Below are 15,068 nucleotides of genomic sequence, written 5' to 3'. Positions count from 1 at the left end.
GATCACCTCCTTTGACCTGCTGGTCACGCTCCTTTTGATGCAGCCCAGGATACAGTTGGCTTTCTGGGCTGTGAGCGCACACTGAAGCAGGCTCATGTTCATTTTCTCATCGACCAACACCCCCAAGTCCTTCTCCGCAGGGCTGCTCTGAATCTCTTCTCTGCCCAACCTGTAGCCGTGCCTGGGATTGCTCCGACCCAGGTGTAGGACCTTGCACTTGGCATGGTTAAACTTCATCAGGTTGGCATCAGCCCACCTGACAAGCGTGTTGAGGTCCCTCTGGATGGCATCCCTTCCCTCCAGTGTATCAACCGAACCACATAGCTTGGTGTCATCAGCAAGATGGAGAGGTAATTATCCAAACAGTTATGGGGTTTTTTAATCAGATGTTTTCTTTGTTGTTGAGGAGAAAAATGTCTGCAAATTGTTCAAGCCATTTTGTGTCACATTCTATAAGAAGCAATGATAAGGATGAAGTCATGTTGTAACGATCAAAATAAGGGAAAGTTCAGTAAAAAATGAAGTTTTAAATTAATTTTAGGAATTTTCAGGGTTCCATAGATATGGGTCTAGATTTCAATTCTGATAACCAGAGCTGGTCAAAATTCACTTAAAACCTTTGGCAGGGAAAATGGCATTTAGGGTTGTTACCTATGTCAACAGAGAATATTAACTTCTCTTGACAGAAGTTCTGATAAAATATTGTTTTTTAAAATGTTCATTTTAAAGTACAAATATTTCATCTAAGAATTTGACCTCTTTGTGTTAAGGTTTGAAATTTGTTTTATAAATTACATTGATAAAGCCACACCTTTTGAATTAAGATGTGAATAGGCTATCTTTTCCTCTAGCACACAGTCCGTATTGTTATATCAAGGCTGCTACAAAAATATCATGAGGTAATTAGATAATAGCGGTGGTAGAAAAATGAAATAAAATAACAAATAAAATAGCAAATTTTATGGAAAATGCAAGAAGCCACTGAATCTCAAAGTGTTTCAATTGAAAATTTTAATAAGAATTTTATTTTTAAAATAATTTTCTACAAAAAAACGCAACCTCTTGAAGTTGTGGAGCTTCTCAAATATATCTGGATTTTGAGAGAAGAGCATTTTTCAATACAGGATTGAGAGCTAGCTCAGCAGATGATACCAAAGACTGGGCTTTCATTCTGAGATGATTCAGTGCCAACCAGAATCAGAAAGTGAATTTGTGATGGCCAAGCTTCAGAAGGTCAGCAGCTGGTGAAATCACACCATAGTCTCTTCCTCACATGACCACAGAATGGACTAGGCTATGAAAAGTGCAGCTGTTAGAACTGCAGATATAGGTTAGAACTGCAGTACATGTTTCTTGAATATGTAGTGGGAAGTCAAAAGCATGCATCTCGGATGATATCCAAGAAATCGGGTAATGAATTGCAAAAAAAAAAAAAAAAAAAAAAGAAGGGAGCAGATGCTTTGGCATAGCCAGTTGTAGCATACCAATTCATAAGTGCAGAGCTCACATGTAGAACGACTGGAAAAGATACCAGGTTCTGACCGCTGCCCAGTGGCACAATCCTCTCTTGCTCTCCCACCCCAGTAGAATTCTCAGAACGTCTCTACAGGGAAGCATTTGGTTACTACACTGCACAGAGCAGGACAAGAACCTATATAAAATCAACATGAGTTTGTATTTGTTGTTAGATCCAACTTTTCAATGATTTTGTGTTTACAGAACAGTCTGCTGAGTTCACTATTGCATAGATAACAAAGATAGTTCTGATCTCAAAAGCCATTAATTTCCCACCAAAACATCTGGAATCTTTGAAAAGAATCTGTTTGTTGTGTTGAATAGATTTGTTTCTATTTTACCCACACCTAATGAGTAATGACAAGGGGAATTGGTTCAGTTTTGTCCACAATCAGCTACTCTTGAACTACCTGACATTCAGTATTTAACTGCAGCATTCAGAGTATCCTTGGAGTCCAGCACCCACTCTCTCACTGGGCAGCAATTTTGTTTGTTTTTAAAACTGCAGAAGAAAGATCAGTGGCTTGTTTGTCTTCCAAATAGGTAATCCAGTGCCAAGGAGCTCATGTTGCAGGTGTTTTCAGCCAGTCACTCATGACTTCTGTTGTGGACTTTATATTTGAGTTGATCTAACTTTTATGTGTATTTATCAGTTTTAATTTTATGCTTAGAGGCCTCAGTTCGCATCAACTGACAATTTACAACATGTCTTGGAAGTGCCTGATTCAGTAGTATCTTAGGTACTCACTGTTTATTCAGACCTCAAAAGAACTGTGATACTGCACATACATCTTTTGCTATAGCAACACTGCCATCTGATTCAACAATAGCATTGCTACATTATAGCGTGTTGTTCATATCTTAAAACCTTGAAAAGTGGCAAAACTGCAGATAGATGGAGTGGAAGTTATCTGCCTGCTTTGCAAGAGAAAAGCCTGCAAGATCCTAAAGGAAAATAGCTCAAATTTATTTTTAATATCATTTTTCCCACATTTTGATTTAGTATTAGGAAAATGAAATACAAAAATCTGGGGACAGAGTGATACTTGCCCACATTTTATAGAGAAGCCATCAGAGAACAATACTCTTGTTCATCTTGTTTTCATCACTCTTAAGATTGCTTCATTTAATAGTACATCTTTTCTATTACCTGTGTTGCTGCACTAATAATATCAGCATGTTGCAGTCACTGCTCCTTCAAAGATTAGTATTAATCGAAGCAATTTATTCTACCAGGGCTGAAGATAGCCTATTTATACTTTTATATAATGAATATTAACAGGTTACATTTATCTTGTCATGTCCTGTCAGCTCTTTTTTCTGCTCTGTGCATATTCACTGCCCTCTACATGCTTTGCTCAGGCTTGGCACAGTAGAATGTAGGTGTTTGTTTTGCATAAATGATCAGAGATGCTCACTAGCTACCACAATATGGAAAAAGAAGGAATTCTGAATTGGTATCATTACACCTTCATTGACTTGCTGGCAAAGTAATGTCTCATTCTGCCAATTAATGGAGCAATATCTTATTTCAGCAAAAAGATAATATTCATAATTTATATCCTTCAACATAATATTAAATGTGATGTATATGCAATATAAAATACGAAGTATATGCTGCTGATCCATTCGCAAGAGGTATGAGAAGTTTTATACTGGGTCAGTAAAAGCTCCAGTATTACAGAAAGCTACTACTTCAATTCTGCATGAAACTCTTCAGTGACAGTACTGCAGAAACCTACTGAATACACAGATGCATATACAAGAATATTTTAGCTTCCTTAATATTAGTAGTATAAGGCATTATGTGTCTAATCTTAATTTATGTTGTAGAGCTCTATTATATATAAAATAGTTGGCTTTTAGTAATACGGCCATTACATTTAATTGAACTGATCTTTGGCTAATGAAAAACATAAAAGAAACTGCTTCCCCCATTTCAAAATATTTTATATTCTCTTCAATGAAGAACCATAAAAATAGTGGACCAAGATACTGCTGAGTTATGCTAGGTAAGTTCAAACTTGCTAATTGCAGCAAAATGCAGAATGTGTAGAGCAAGAGCCAAATAAATATACAGGCCTCTAGAGAATGAAGAATATTAGTGTTGAAATACCTCTACCAAAGCCTCTGCTTTTAGTCCTCTGTCCTCCTAAACTATCCCCAGAGTTCTAGGTTATTTTTTCCCGTGTATTTCCATGTATATTATGTAGAAATTATTGTAAATGACAAGGAGACAGAGACTCTATACCCTAGATTCTAATTACTTTCTGAGTGATAGTGTTTAAATACTGTAATTGATCTTACATGGCAAAGCATGATAGTTATGATACTAATTTGCAATTTTTTTTTCAAATTTTAATCAGTTTTTACTGGGTTTGAGCCCTTTGAATTATTTTGACATTTTCATTCCAATTTGTATAAATTTTCTGCTTGTTATTATGCAGCTTCTTTCCAAAGTACATTTTGTTCCGACAATTGGAGAATTGTTTTCTTAAATATTAAATGAGAATTTCACACAACTATCTATGTGATACTGACACAGTTAATGCTACTGTTCTCTCTTAATTTTGAGCCAGTTTCCTTACGTGGTTTGAAGGGCATTTTGCTACTTCAAGGGCAGTCTTCATGTGGCATCTTAATCCTAGATATTTGCCATTTATCTCCCTGGCTTCTCAGAAGAGCAGTGTTTGTATATCTGTTTCCTTAGATATGTCAGTTCGGGTCAATTGCTCTTTCCTACTCAAATCCCTCCTCCAGCGTTACTGAACTTTATTTTCTATTCTAGGTCTATGCTCAGTTAACTTTATATAAGTGTAACTCTCAGGATTCAATGGTATTATGTAGGTTTGCCAAGTTAAAGTACAATTGTAAGTGATTGTAGACTGGGACCTAAAATGGCTTCTCTGCACTTTCAACATAGTTTCTCCCTGGCTGAGTTCTAAGAATGGCTTCATTTCAGCAGTGGGGAAGGGTTTTTTTTATTGGAAATTAAAATATCTGAGGTTTTCAAGTATTCAGGAATTATGCCGTTCATCATAAAGACTAAACTGATTCCTTTGACCTTTGTGAATGATAATGTGCTCCCATACTAACCTTAAAGATGGTGATTAATCCACTCACCTGAGATGCGACAAATTGATGAGATCACAGGCTAAACCTTGCAGTCTGGAACTTGAATGTTGTGCCACATATAAGAAAAGTATCCTAATCACCTTTGGCTGGGATCCAGCATTACGTGAAACACTGGTTGAGATCTGATATCTCTGGTTAATTCAGGAACCACCAGGCTGTCAGGCTGTTCTATGATTTCCTTTATATATGCACTTCCTCATATCTTGGATGTGCCAAACCTTTCCCATGAATAATTGTTCCATTTAGAAATACCCAGAAAAGCTCTGCTATTTTATCTATTTGGAATTTCACAGTCTGCATTGAGAATGAATAAATGTTTCTAGGAAATGGCTTGTATTTCATGTGAAAGGGTCTCTGTAGATTATTGGAAGTCAACAACAGTGGTTCTGTTGACTTACATCTAGTTTTGTTTTTTAATTTTCTCATTTATAATTCATCATTATCTTAGATATTCACAGTTGTGTCTTTTGTTGTACAGACTCCTCCATCCCAGTAGCAGTTGTCCTGTTCTCCCTTGATTTTCTTCCAGCATACCTAAATCTTGTTCAGACAGAACCTGTTAAGACTGTATTCTTCTCAGCGGTGTTGTGATTGCACTCTGTGTAGCCTACACCATGTGACTTGTGGAGTCTATAACCACACTAGTACTTTCACAGCTGCACTGTATTACAAGCTCATCATCCATTTGCAAAATGCTTTCTCTCTGCAAATTTTTTAAATTAATTTCTTTGTTTCTTCAATTGAAGTATCTCTATTTTTCATTTTTCCTTTTCATAAATGTTTGCTTCTAGTTATGTCAAATGCATATTATTATTTCATGTCTGGATTCTTAGCACTCGTATTTATTTTCTCACTCTTTTAGTCTGACGTATCTGCAACACTTCCCAGTTTTGAGATATCTTTGCATCTTATACATTTTAATTTTAGTAATTTGCTATTTCCTGTTCCAAATCATTAAGAAAGCTATTAAGTAAATAAGATCTTAATATTGATTTACTCTAAGCTACCTCAAAACTTCTCTCCTCATCTTGATACATCATTCTTTCTTGTTGCTTACAGGCTAGTCTACAAATCATGCGATACTGTCCTTATTCAGCAAACAAATTCACATTGTCCTAGGTGTGGTTTCACAAGACTCTGTATGAAGCAAAACTAAAATTAAGATACAAGTATATTGTTTTCTTCATGTCAGTTACCTATTAATTCCGTGGTATTATTGAAAAGGCAGTCAAGTTTGTCCAAAATGAGTTGTTCATTACAAGGCCTTGCTGTCTAATGCTCATATTCCTGTGATTTTCTACAGACATTTTATAATCATTTCTATAGCACTATACATTTGAAAAAAATAAACTTACACTAGAATTAGAATAAGATGCATTATGCTCCCTGAATATCTCACATTCTTAAAGGCCAATTAAAGCATCAGCAGTCACACCACTGCCCTGCACAGAAAATCAGGGTCCTGTTGGACAAACAGTGGCATGGGGCAACAGCCCCAGAGTAGGCAGCCCTTCTCTAGTCCTCCATTTTTTATTACCTTATACTGATTGGCTGGTCATTGCCTCTTAAGAGCTTACTGTCTCAGGAGATGGATGATGCTGTTTGCTGAAGTTTCAGGTATGGGAGAGAGCAGCTTTCCATGATCTCCCTGCTCTTCTCTGAACTTTTATCATGCAGATGCAATCCTTGTGTGGCCCCTTCATGGCAAACTGAGCATTTTGAGCATTCAACAGGATGTGATAAAATTTTCACCCAAAAGCCTGAGTTTCTATACCATTTAAGGCTTGGTTCACAATTCTCCACTTTGTAGTTTTAATATGTTTTGGAGATCTCCAAATCTCTATGGATCTCTAGGATCAATATGCTATGGGTGCATAGTTATCCCAATCTCACTGCAGATGTTCAGAAGCAAGCTGTATCTTGAATACAAACAAATGCAGAATAGCAGAATAGAACAAACATCTGGACGTAAATGACTTGCAGGTATTTTACTGCAGGCAAGATCAAGTTATGCTGGACCAGAGATTTATAGCTTAATCATTTCAGCTGGTGATCTTGCCCAGTATCTTACACCTAATAATGACTATAAGCTTATGCTTTAGAGTAGAAATGTTAGAATATTCTTAATGATTATGTAACTGTAAGAGAAATAAATTGTATCAGTGTTTGGATTCACTTGCATGTATGATAATTGATATTTTTATATTTTCCTAATCCTGTTTTGTGTACCTACGGATTACACAAATACACAGTCCAAAACGTTTGATTGGGGTTTTTTTCTTAATTATGATCCCATATTTCAAATTAAAGGATTTTGATACTATCAAGGCAACCCTAGTCATAAAAATGCCATTTATGTTTCAGGGAATCCTGTCAGTTCCTCAAGAATGACACATATCTAATGTGTGAGTCCTACTAATACCTTATTGTGGACATTGAATGACAGGAAATCTTTAGATTATTGATATACTAAATTTAAAAAAGAATTGTTGACTTAAATGTAAATTTTTGTTTTCTTATATTTAAATAAAATTCCTTTTATTCCTTAAAACTGCAACAGAGGAGTGTCCATTAAACATAAACATATCCATTAACACATCCATTAACATAACATATTAAACATGTAAACATATTTAATGGGCCACTGCCTTATTTCGTATTTGTCTCTTGTAAACATTAATTTTCTTTTTCACATTTTGTTTGGTATTTTTTATTATCATGTTTGCTTAAAATCTGCTTTTACAATGTTAAATGTTTCAGTAAGTGTTTAGCCATATTGCAAGACCGGCAAAGGGAGTGAGGGCCCAACACACAAGGCATAGGTACATGGTACAAGGAGGTCATATTTGATATAGTTTATGTTGACTTCAAGTTTAAGAAACAAGTTGTCAATGAAGTGAAATCTGTTTCAATTCAACTTTAATCTAAAAGCATTAACAGACTGTGAGTGGCATAGATTAATTTATTTAAGTCCATATACAAAACAGCTTTCATATTCACAGAATATGTGCTCTGGCCTGATATAGGTGTCTCTGTCTCATAGCATGAGAACTGCCCACCTTGCATTCTCTTCAGTTTCCTGACTGTTAGACATTTATCAGGTTTCAAGGCTGGAAATCCCAAAATTAATTTCTTTGGAAAGTGTAACCTTAGCTCCAAAGGAGTCAGCAGATAAAAGCTTTTGGATTTTGGTAAAATAGAAGGTGCATTTTCTGGATTGATTGTAGCACTTTCAAATATTACTATACATCTGCTGAAAACTATCATGGAATCATAGAATAGTTAGGGTAGGAAAGGACCTTAAGATTATCTAGTTCCAACCACCCTGCCATGGGCAGGGATACCTCACACTAAACCATGCCACCAAGGCTCTGTCCAATCTGGGCTTGAACACCGTCAGGGATTGGAGCATTCACAACTTCCCTGGGCAACCCATTCCAGTGCCTCACCACCCTTAAAGAATTTCTTCCTTATATCCAATCTAAACTTCCCCTGTTTAAGTTTTAACCAGTTACCACTTGTCCTGTCACTACAGTCCCTAATGAAGAGTCCATCCCTAGCATCCCTATAGGCCCCCTTCAGATAGTGGAAGGCTGCTAGAAGGTCTCCACACAGCCTTCTCTTCTCCAGGCAGAATTTTCTCAGCCTGTCTTCATAGGGGAGGTGCTCCAATCCCCTGATCATCCTCGTGGCCCTCCTCTGGACTTGTTCCAACAGTTCCATGTCCTTCTTATGTTGAGGACACCAGAACTGCACACAATACTGCAAGTGAGGTCTCACGAGAGCAGAGTAGAGGGGCAGGATCACCTCCTTCGACCTCCTGGTCACACTCCTCTTGATGCAGCCCAGGATGCAGTTGGCTTTCTGGGCTGCGAGCGCACACTGAAGCCGGCTCATGTTAATTTTCTCATCAGCCAACACCCCCAAGTCCTTCTCTGCAGGGCTGCTCTGAATCTCTTCTCTGCCCAACCTGTAGCTGTGCCTGGGATTGCTCTGACCCCCCAGGTGTAGGACCTTGCACTTGGCATGGTTAAACTTCATAAGGTTGGCATCAGCCCACCTCACAAGCGTGTCGAGGTCCCTCTGGATGGCATCCCTTCCCTCCAGCGTATCAACCGAACCACACAACTTGCTGAGGGCATGCTCAATCCCACTGTCCATGTCACCGACAAAGATGTTGAACAAGACCGGTCCCAACACCGATCCCTGAGGGACACCACTCGTTACTGGTCTCCAGCCGGACATTGAGCCATTGACCACAACTCTTTGTGTGCGGCCATCCAGCCAGTTCTTTATCCACCGAGTGGTCCACCCATCAAATTGATGTCTCTCCAATTTAGAGACAAGGATGTTGTGTGGGACAGTGTTGAATGCTTTGCACAAGTCCAGGTAGATGATGTCAACTGCATCATTTCTTATGGGAATCCCATTTCCCCTGAAAAACAGATCATGTTAACATGACGTCATACTTACAATGATATTAGATAGCAGTGACATGGTTTTTTAGACAGTAACTACTGCATCATAAACTAAAACAATGTAGATGATCCCATTCACTGTTGTGACAGAATCATTAAATATTAACTTTTTATGGTAATGTCAGTTTTCATCAGAGTTTACTAGTAGTTTGGGATAATTTTTGTCTCCATTTGTTTTGGGCCTAAGACAGATTTTTGTCGTAGTCCAGTGGTGTGAACATTCACAGCAGAGTTAGGAAGACTAAATTTAAGTTCCTGATTCAAGGAATATTTAATTATTGTGTAATAGAGTAGTATGAACATGCAGACTTTGCAGACAAACAGATGTGTAAAAAATAATTGAGTTAATCATCAGTTTCATCTCCTAAAGGAACTGGCATGTAGGATCTCAATCTAATTGATCAAATTCACAGGAGGTATTAAATCTTACAAATCAGTGCTTAATGCAGCCTTGATTTGTTTAAGCAGAAGGATTGCCTCATTGTGCTGACGAGGGTATTCACACTTCTGTGGAGCTGTTTCTCATATTCTCTAGTGTGACTTTACCGTGACATCTCAATGTGATTTCCCCTGGGGAGCTAATCACTCAAGTAAGTGTTGGACATCCAGCAGCTGCATCCTTAATGAAGCTATGAAACTCCTTTGAAAAAATTTGACTTCTAATTTTTTTGATGGGAACTCAGGAACCCTAAAGTTACATTGACATCAAGTTTTCTTTGAAGATCCTGACACATATCAGTATAAAGTCCTGATCAGCAGGTCTGAGAGTCATACTTTGGATGACATCATTTATCATTGGACATTCCTAGGTTGTCTAGCCGTGTAATTCTTTTGCTTGTGTGTTGAGTATTTGTGTTTGGAGATACAAATTGCTTGTGAAGGTTGAAAACTATGATAAAATTGTGACTGTCTCTCTTCAAGCTTTTCCTTGCAGTTCTGGTTGAAAATGCAGTAAACATTGATAAAGATCAGTCAGATCTTTCAGAATCAGATCAGTCAGAATTTTCCAGCAAATCGCCTTTTTGCCTGAATTTCACATTTGTTTCCTCTGGCTTGTCTTTATTGGATGAGTGAGCTTCTGATGTATGGCTAGAACTGTATGATTCCCCGCAATATGTCTGTTTCAGAAAGAGAAGCTAGGAGAAGGTTTAAGTTGAAAGGCTTTAATAAAGTAGCTGTTTTCAAAACTTTAATGCCCAGAACTGAGTAACTTAAAAATAAAAAACAAAAACCCAAATACCCAGGCTGCTATTAAATATTGTTCCAGAGACCATTGATTTTTTAAATGCATGACACAAGTGCTGATTCTGCAAGTAATTGTTTGTCATAATGAGATCTAAAAGCCCTTTATCTCCTGTTAGCTTATGGCTGTGCTACAAACTTTGGCTTCAGACTTCTTGTAGGAACTTAGTACATATTTCTCCAAAGAATGAAACTCCAACAGCCTTAACAGCAGTACTCTTTGTGTTTAATGGTGCTGGAAATCAGTTGATCTTGGCAGATCAGCTGTCACAAATTGATAGCTGTATCTGTAAATACATCGGTCCTATAAACAAAATTCTGTCTGCAAGATGTGGAAGTTAAAATTGGTACACTTCTGAACAAACGAAATGCTCTGAAGCACAAGGATGCACAGGAAAAATCCCTTCTGGAAATTATTTTTCTCATGTTCCATTTACCAACTTTATGTACATAGTTTGCTTTTTTAAAGACTGAAATGTTTGTGCCTCCACAGAGAACACTATGGAGTTCTGTGCTGAACTGAAATATGGTCCTTCTCCTCGCACTTGCACTTACTGCAGAAAAGAAGATTCTTTGTCTTGCTCCTTTTGAATAAAAGGAATACAGTTATGGCTTTCCACTGGCATGTCTCCATTTACTTTTTGGAATTTTTAGAGTTAATGCAGAATGTGAAATGTAGGGTATTCAGGAAGTCAAAGGCCTTGATATGAAATCAGATAGTTTTTGAAAGTGAAAGGAGTGGGAGAAAGAATTGATACGCTAATTCACCAGTGGTGAAGTAATAAGTGAATGTGTTACATTTCCCATTTTTAAATAAAAAATTAATCACCATCTGTAGGTTGTGCAGGCTATTTTGGCCAAAACCTTTCATGCATCTTTATCATGTACTTACTGCACATGATAGCTGAAAAGGCTTAGACAGTGAATTTTCTTTTACAGATTGGACAAAATATATGCCACACGCATTTATATTGGTGTTTGAAGTCTGTTGAACCACAATGATTTATGTCAGATTACAAATTTATTAATTTGGTTTGGCAATAGCAAAATCTAAGAAACATCTGGATGTATTTTATCGCAAGCATCTAAATTCAGATTTAAAAGATACCATGGCTATAGGTATCTACCTGTATTGCTACAGACACTTTTATGTTTGGAAGCTCATCTTTAACTCCAAACTGTCATCACAGGGGGAGAGTTTTCAGTCTGATACTTCGGTATTCAGGATTGTCATTAGAAAGCTGAATATTATTTATTCATTCATTCTCTTCCTCCATCCCCTAGATCACCTGGTTTAAAAGGAGGTATAGCTTAATTCTTTCCTGTGTTCTCAGCTATGAAGATTTAGTGACTATAGAATAATTTTCATCAGTTGTGATAGTTATGATGGCAAAATATTTACTGACTGTTCTGTTCTTTTTTAGTTCTCTGTTTATCAGTTTAGTGCAACAAAACAAAAATAAAACTATACAGATCTCTCCCGTCACATTTTATTTGTTGGTTTCATTTTTGAGGCTTTAGGATAAAACTGAAGTAATAGAAATAAATCATGTAGGACATGTAGCCATAGGCATTTTCAGCGAAGTAAGTTCTTTCCAAGAAGGTTTTGACTTGTTACATGAATATTAGCTTCTAGCAGGAAGAAGCCACATTTCACAGATCTTGGACTGTGTTTAATTTCTACAGGGCGCGCCTTCAGCTAACAACACTGCTTCCACATATGTGAGCATAGTATTGGTGTAAAGCCAAAAAAAAAAAAAAGGAGGAAACAGTTTCTGCTTGATATTATTTATGACTCTTCCAAACAAAATGACACCATGGATTCTGTTTGAAGGCAAAAGGAGTGTCTGACAGCTGTTGCTGCTGAAGAGCACATTTAGTTTGAATAATGCAAAGGTCACTCAAGATTGACTTTTCTATTGAACCTATTCTATTGAATTTTATTGCATTTTTCTTCAGAAAATGCAGTAAAACTGATTTTTAAAGCAATATATTTAGTTGAAAAATAAAATATTTAGATGTAATGTTCCAGGGATATATCCTGAAAATATGTGTCCAGGTACATCTAGCAGATGCATGAAGTACTGGTAGATGTAAGATTATTTGATCATCAGGAGCCTGTTATTGTTTTACTGATGAGGTAGAGATAGGGCAAGAACAGAGAAAATAGGACTTAAGGTAGGGTCTGAAGCAATTCTGTGGTTCTATGATTCTAATTCTGAGGGAGAAAGGAGACAGTTTGACACCACAGAATCAGTGTCAAGACTTTATGACTATCCATGAGTGACAATGTTGTGCAGCAGCAAAAAAAAGTTAGTTTTTAATAAGCAGTAGAGAGTGATCTGTAAAGTAGGAGAGGATCTGAGCAGAGAGGGAAATATGGGATAGTGAGTTCACAGATATTCCTGAGGATTGTCAGACAATATAAACACTCTGGAGAGAAATGTCATATCTGAGGGATCTAAGTGAAATAATATGACAAATACTACAAATAATGGAGCTGTTCTGTTACAGGCATTGATGAAAATACATTCCGGCAAGGTACTTGTTTATTTTTGTCCTCTGAATCTAACTAATTCTAAATTCTGCATTAAAAAAAGCCACACATCTCTCATCCTATTTCGGTCAAGCTACTGTTAAGTGTTTATATAAATACTAAAAGATTTCTGGATAATAGTCCTTCATACTCACTATACTTTCTGTTCTAGTTGGCAACGTGGGACTCTGAGAAAGGACTGAATGGTAGCCTACAAGAACGACGTCTGGGCAACGACTTACAAGGACTGACACTCAAAGTGGTGACTGTCTTGGTATGATCCTCTTTGAGTACAGGAAACAAAATGCTCAAATTAAAAAGGATCTGAGTATTTTGGGCATTTCTCACAGTATTTTTCCCTATAATTTTCAGTACTGTATTTTTGGATGATCAGTTACATAAACAAGGAAGATAGATCATGGCCTTTTATTATGTTATGTGAAGTTGTTCACTGTTAGAGATACACAGCCTTTGTTTGTTTGCTTATGCTGGTTTTCTGCATTGTAATTCTTACTGGGCATGAAACCAGCACACAGCCGGAGTGCCCAGGGGTGCATTCCAGATACTGTACTCTAACTCAGATATGCACTTCCCAGCATTTCCTGGATTTTAAGATCAGATGGGCCAATTATGATAATCTAATCTTGGCTCTTGTATGCTGCAGGCTGTAAAATTTAATCAAGTGTTTCCTCCATCGAGCTCATAAATTCCCATTGAGATAAAACTATATCTTTTAGAAAGGCATAGTCTTTCCAAAAGATCATTACACTTTTGGGACTGTCTGTTAGTATCCAGAGTGGTAACAGAGCTCTTCTCAGCTAAGTGCTAAATTAGGGGAAACTGGGGCATGGCTGCATTCCTGCTTAAATATTGCTGTTTGCAGATTGCAGAATGGGGTCTTTTGGCTGGTTTTTCTGTTTGTTTGTTTGTTTTGGTTTTGGTTTGGTTTTGTTTTTTGGTTTGGTTTGGTTTGGTTGGTTGTTTTTTTTCTGTGTGCTTGTGGTTTTTTTATGTGTGGGTTTTTTTATTTCTCTTTTTATGAATCAGGGTACAAATAGGAAGTACCGCATAAGATCATTAAGGCTCTTCCTCCAGCCCCCAGTTTTCTTTGCTTTACCTGGTGACAGGCGAGATTATGCTGCAGTTTACATGGGAGGTGAGCAGATCCCTTCCATTAGAGTATCAGTATCAGGTTTCAAAGGCAGCCAGCTTTGTGCTACCGGCAGCCCTGGAGTTCCCCTGCAGGAGAAAAGGATGCCCATGCCTGACAGAAAACATAACACAAAATGCTGTATTTCCTTGGTCCCAAAACATACTTTAATTTAAAATACTCCAGGAACCAGTACCCATGAAGGTTATTCTTTGAATTTTCACAATTTTAAATATTCATTAAATGCCGCAGGTTTAGCTTTTTTTTGTTATGTCTCCTGGACTAATCATTATCTGTAAAAAATGGCTTTCTAAATCTAATGTGGACTGAGATAGATGGACAGTAATGTTCCTATCTAGGACATGCATGCTTAACAATAGCTATATTCTAGACAGCTTAATATCTATATTCTAGACAGCTAGTTAGGACAGTAAGGTAGGTGTCTGTTCCCTTTTTATAGTTGGTGAGAAGAGGCAGGTACTTCAGAGAGCAATTCATTCACCCAGAAGCTGCTAGAGGATGTTGAATTATTTTCTACAGTCTCTGCCTCTTCTCAAGAGCTATGGAAAACACAAGGCCACAAGGCTACAGATAGGACTCAGGTGCTGAGGCACTGGTGTCTAGTTTTTGTCTCAAAATCTGTACCAAGCTGTCCAGAATTAACTCAGGAAGCATTCTTTTACTAAGAGAAGCAAACTGAAAAACTAGTTTCAATTATCAGTTAAGATACTGTTTTATTCTCAGGAAGAACCTTTTGTGATGGTGGCAGAGAACATTCTTGGGCAACCAAAACGATATAAAGGATTTTCCATTGATGTCCTGGATGCACTTGCCAAGAATCTGGGCTTCAAGTATGAGATATATCAAGCTCCTGATGGCAAATATGGACAGCAGCTCCAAAACAGCTCCTGGAATGGCATGATTGGAGAACTAATTAACAAGGTACACAGAAAAAGAATCTGCATTTAAAACAAAGAACAACCAAACAATAACCTTCCCCCCGTCTCTATGG

The 15,068-nt window shown here is 37.3% G+C and overlaps 1 protein-coding gene across 1 annotated transcript in view; it reads left to right on the top strand.

Moving 5' to 3' along the window:
• GRID1 (glutamate ionotropic receptor delta type subunit 1) overlaps positions 1 to 15,068 on the top strand; it is a gene marked incomplete at its 5' end in the record, with an annotated part of 550,600 nt that overhangs the window by 481,738 nt on the left and 53,794 nt on the right. Inside the window, 2 exons of the mRNA XM_080620875.1 lie at positions 13,079 to 13,180; positions 14,801 to 14,998. Coding sequence (XP_080477001.1) covers positions 13,079 to 13,180; positions 14,801 to 14,998 — 300 coding nt within the window. The remainder of the gene's footprint in view (positions 1 to 13,078; positions 13,181 to 14,800; positions 14,999 to 15,068) is intronic.

This window comes from Psittacula echo, assembly GCF_963264785.1.
Source record: "Psittacula echo genome assembly, chromosome: 6".
Classification (NCBI taxonomy): Eukaryota; Metazoa; Chordata; class Aves; order Psittaciformes; family Psittacidae; genus Psittacula; species Psittacula echo.
Note: the sequence above shows the minus strand (reverse complement) of the source record. Positions and strands in the feature narration are given on the sequence as shown.